Source organism: Brassica oleracea, chromosome C1 (assembly GCF_000695525.1).
Source record: "Brassica oleracea var. oleracea cultivar TO1000 chromosome C1, BOL, whole genome shotgun sequence".
Lineage (NCBI taxonomy): Eukaryota > Viridiplantae > Streptophyta > Magnoliopsida > Brassicales > Brassicaceae > Brassica > Brassica oleracea.
Genome location: NC_027748.1, coordinates 22620264 through 22624942, shown reverse-complemented (window position 1 = coordinate 22624942; position 4679 = coordinate 22620264). Strand labels below are relative to the sequence as shown.

At 46.6% G+C, this 4679-nt stretch overlaps 1 protein-coding gene across 1 annotated transcript; it reads left to right on the top strand.

Moving 5' to 3' along the window:
• The first annotated feature begins 397 nt into the window (after nt 1–397).
• Nucleotides 398–2575, top strand: LOC106335249. The gene is made up of 4 exons (XM_013773724.1): nt 398–475; nt 596–1678; nt 1736–2017; nt 2198–2575. The coding sequence occupies exons 1-4, from the start codon at nt 398–400 to the stop codon at nt 2573–2575; spliced, it is 1821 nt and encodes a 606-aa protein (XP_013629178.1).
• The last annotated feature ends 2104 nt before the right edge of the window (nt 2576–4679 follow it).

The window sequence follows — 4679 nt, the reverse complement described above, 5'->3', positions numbered from 1 at the left end:
GCATTTAGAGCAATTAGGCAACTTTCTGTTTTTGTTATTTCGAGCTGCGACTCAACTAGGTTCTGCAGTCTTAGGTTATTAGAACTAGGGAACTCACCGATAGCTCTTGTAGCCCAGGCTCCTACCTTGTTGTAAACACTCATACGCAAATTCAGAATAAGATCTATTTTGCTCTCTTTACGATTTCCTATTTCTTTCCGTCTTTACTTTCGTGTTCTGATTGCTTGGCGTGTGGTTTAGCAGATATCCGAGACCTCTGGGAAATTAGGGTTTTCCTGAATTTCTTTATTTAAACGGAAATCGACAGTGCGAATTTCGGTTCCCACAGTTTGGCGCTAGAAGGAGGGGGGGGGGTACGGATCAATCTAACTCTCAGCCGCAAGACGCTCAACCAGACATGACAACTGACGACATGAATAACCTGCAGAATCTCAATGGAGGAAGCAACACCAATTTAAACACTCCAGCGGCAGATGTCTCGGCGGCCCACGCACCAGCCAACGCCGAAACGCTCGAGGAGTTTAAAAAGATGTTCGCCACCTATGAAAAAAGGTCGGAAGAACAGGATAAACTCGGGAACACCTTGACTAAACAGGTCGAAACCTTAACAGCAAGGACTCGAGCAATCCGTCCCCACAGAACCACAAAGATTCGTGGGAAAAGACTCGATTTCACAACTCCACTCGACAGGCCGGGAACGTCGCGGGAACGTCCTTCGGGTCAAAACCCAAGTGAAACATCCCCTGCTGAGAAACAAAACTCTGAAAACCCTCCACCTCCCGCATGGGACACATTGATTGATGAAGTCGAGCCTATCAACTTGGATCCCAGAGACGTTTCCGACGACGCGGAAGAGGAAGCTGACGTACATCCAAGAAGAACCAGAAGCCGTTCGGCTCGGGAAGACTCTCCGTTCGATAAACCTAGGACAGAAGAAGAGGAAAACCTCTACTGGGTCGAACAAGATGAGTTAGCCGAAAAACAAACAGAGATCACTCACAGCAAATGCCGACAAGCTCGGAAATCTGCTGACGAAAAATCGGACATACGCGACCTTCGCGATTACATAACAAAAACTGCAGCAGAAGTAAGGGCCGTGAAATCCCAGATCCATCATGCTACCAGCGCCGCCCCAGAGATCGATACATTACTCGAGGGAGCTCGGAAAACACCTTTCACTGCTCGCATCTCGGATACCAAGGTATCTGACCCAGGAATAATCAACGTACCAAAATACGATGGTACGACTCATCCTAAAGTGCATCTTCAAGCCTTCCACATCACGATGGGAAGAGCCAGACTGAAGGAGAGCGAAAAAGACGCCGGCTACTGCCGTCTGTTCGTCGAAAATCTGGAAGGAGCAGCGCTCGAATGGTTCGCACGCCTTAAGCGAAACTCCATCGAAAGTTTCTGCCAGCTCGCATCAGAATTTCTCAAACAATATTCTATGTGCATAGATAGAGAAATATCTGATGTCAATCTCTTGATTCTATCCCAGAGAGAGGACGAACCTCTCTGTGAGTTTATAAGCCGATTCAAGCTGGTTATGTCAGGGGTTACCGGAATAAGCGACAAGGTGGCCATAGACGCACTCAGAAAAACACTCTGGTACAAGGCGAAATTCAGAAAACGGATAACCCTCGACAAACCACGAACGACCCAAGACGCCCTTCACAAGGCAATGGACTACATCATAATCGAAGAAGAAACGAAAGTTTTATCGCAAAAACATAAGCCGACAAAGATGTCCTCGAAAGATGCAGACCAAAAGACTAAGAATAAAAATTTTCGTAACGACAAATACGTCCATCATGAGGGGGAAGAACTTCAAGGTGCGCATAACTACGCAATCAAACCGGAACAAGGCAGAACCTCGGGCAATACGTGGACTCGGAATCCAGGATACGACAAAAACACCTTCTGCGAGTTCCACCAGACTCGAGGACACTCGACGACTAACTGCAAAGTCTTTGGAGCGAGGCTGGCTGCAAAGCTACTAGCCGGGGAGCTTTCTGAAGTAACCAGCGTTAAAGATCTCATCCTTGAGACCGATCGTCCTCCGAAGACCGACAAAAATCCACCCGCGGAAATTTCTCCTCGGAGAAGTCAAGCGGGGGATAAACGCGGGAGGAGATCGAACAACAAAGGAAACGATAACAATCGTCGCAGAGTGAACGTGATCATCGGAGGATCACAGTACTGCAATGACACAATCTCGGCCATCAAGGCCTATCAGCGAAAAGCCGAGTCAAGTGCAAATTGGCCTACATGGTCTCCTCCTCGAGATGGTCAAAGCGACTCGATAACTTTCACTGAAAAGGAAGCCGGCGGAATCGATCAACCCCACTGCAATCCGCTCGTCATAGATCTCGTGGTACGAGATCTGGAGGTCGCAAGAGTCTTCATCGACACGGGGAGCACGGTTAATATTATATTCTGCAATACTCTCAAGAGGATGAACATCGAACTCAAGGAAGTTACCCCAACACTGAAGCCATTGACGAGTTTTTCAGGCGAAACGTCAATGACTCTCGGATCGATCGAGCTACTGGTCTTGGCCAAGGAAGTTACCTAGATCATCAACTTCGCGGTGGTCGATCATCCCGCCATCTATAATATGATCATGGAAACCCCATGGCTGAACGCCATGAAAGCCGTTCCGTCTACATACCACCTGGGCATCAAATTCCCGACCCAGAGCGTGGTCGCAGCCATATGAGGTTGTCAGAAACAGTCGCGACTTTGCTTTCTCGCAGAGCATAAGTTAAGACAAATCATAAATACCTCGATGGCAACTCGTAAATGCACGAAGTTAGCTCAGCCCTCGGCCGAAAACACTTCAAAGAAAGACGACTCGACATCGTCTGCTGAAACAAACACATCGGACATCGAAACTCAGCCTGATTCCGAAGTCAACGCTACCAATCAACCGGAAAAGAAAACCCGGACAAAGATATCGACCCTGCCACAGTCACGATGATTAAGGCGGTCAACACAGCACCAACCGCCGAGTAAAAACACCCGTGGCATGAAATAGAACTACGAGATGGCTTGATCCTCGAAGGGGGTACATAGGCAGCTCGTCGAAAGACGAGTTCAGCTATCCCCCTCTCTTAAAAGGGTGGGTGGGGGAGGGGGTACGTATACTCGTATACTCCCACGTTCTAAAACATGCATTATTGTACTCGAGCTTTCTAAAACTTTTACTACAATACGCATTTTATGAACTCTTACGCTTCAGCTACGCAAAAATCTCTACAACCATTGAATTCTCGTGGACGGCCGCATCTGGTCCAAATCGCAAAACAAACCTTTCAGAACTTAAAACATTCGTATAGTCTTCGAAATAACAGCGAGACGTCGCCTAAGTTAGAATCGAAACTATACGAACGACTGTCCAAACGCGACAATAAAATTTCAAAGAATATTTACATCCTGCTCGTCAATTGGCCCCGACGAACACATAAGCCGTCTTAAACAAACGCTCCATGATCATTCTGATCCTCAAACATCCGACACAAGGATAAAAGCGCGCTATATAAAAAATCCGAAATTTTGGTCAAGCACTTCCAGTTGGCTTAAAAATTGTCTTTGGAGAGATGCTCGATTCACACCATACAAGTCGTATAAGCCGAGAACCTATCGCGGACTTTAAATCGGTATGAATCAGATTGAAATCGCAATAGGAAAATCGATAGCCGGCTAGTCAACGCATAAACCTTAAAACCGAAAGTAAACCTAGGTCTTGCCCTAAACCCAGCACACTGGTCTCTAACACCTCAAGACATGATATCTAAAAGGTGATACGAGATCTTAAAACATGTCTCTCCGTCCATATCTTAACGTTCACATAACTTCGTAAAAAAAAATAAGTAATTTTTACGAAATTCACATCTCGAGCAAACCAACAGACTGAACGTCTCGCTAGAACTAAATATGAGACGACAACTCATAGTTATTTCAGGCATATTCAGAACAAAGTAGTTTGATAAATATTCATCATATATAAAACCGCAAAGCGGTAGGGATTCGAAGCCACCAACCGTCAGTCCCGATTTAAAGCTGCCAAACAGGCCCACACAAAGTCTCAACATAAAGGCCACACTCGGCCAGATACAGATAATAAAGGCCACATTCGGCCATAAACACAAGATAGGGGGAAACCTCCTCCCGTCAAATGCTAACTTTGATTTTCACAGATCAAAGTTAAAACCCCCGGACATGGAAGTTCCAAATGCATCCGCGGGACAATCCACTTCCTCATCATAACCAGCAACCTCGGTCGCGACCTCCTCCGTATCGGGAGAAACCGGGATGGGGTCCCAGAATCCCTGAATCCTCCCATCGATCGGTGAAATAAGCGCCTCGGCATGGGCATGATCATTCATGCCACCTTTCATGCTTTCCATCTGATCCTTGAAAACAAACTCGTCCGCATGCGTCTTCCAGAGGGTACCAACTGAACCACGACACTCGCGAAAATGGCCCACCAAGAAATAAGCCTCCTTAAGGTTTCCATACTCTGCTTTGAACTGAGAAGCATGGTTTTTCATCATCTCGGTGATCTCTCTCCTACCTCTCCTTTCCGATTGACGAACGGCCTTGGCATGATCCTTGGCAAGCTTCGAATCTCGCTCTAAAATTTCGTTTTGAACACGCGCAAGGTCTTTTTTCGCTTT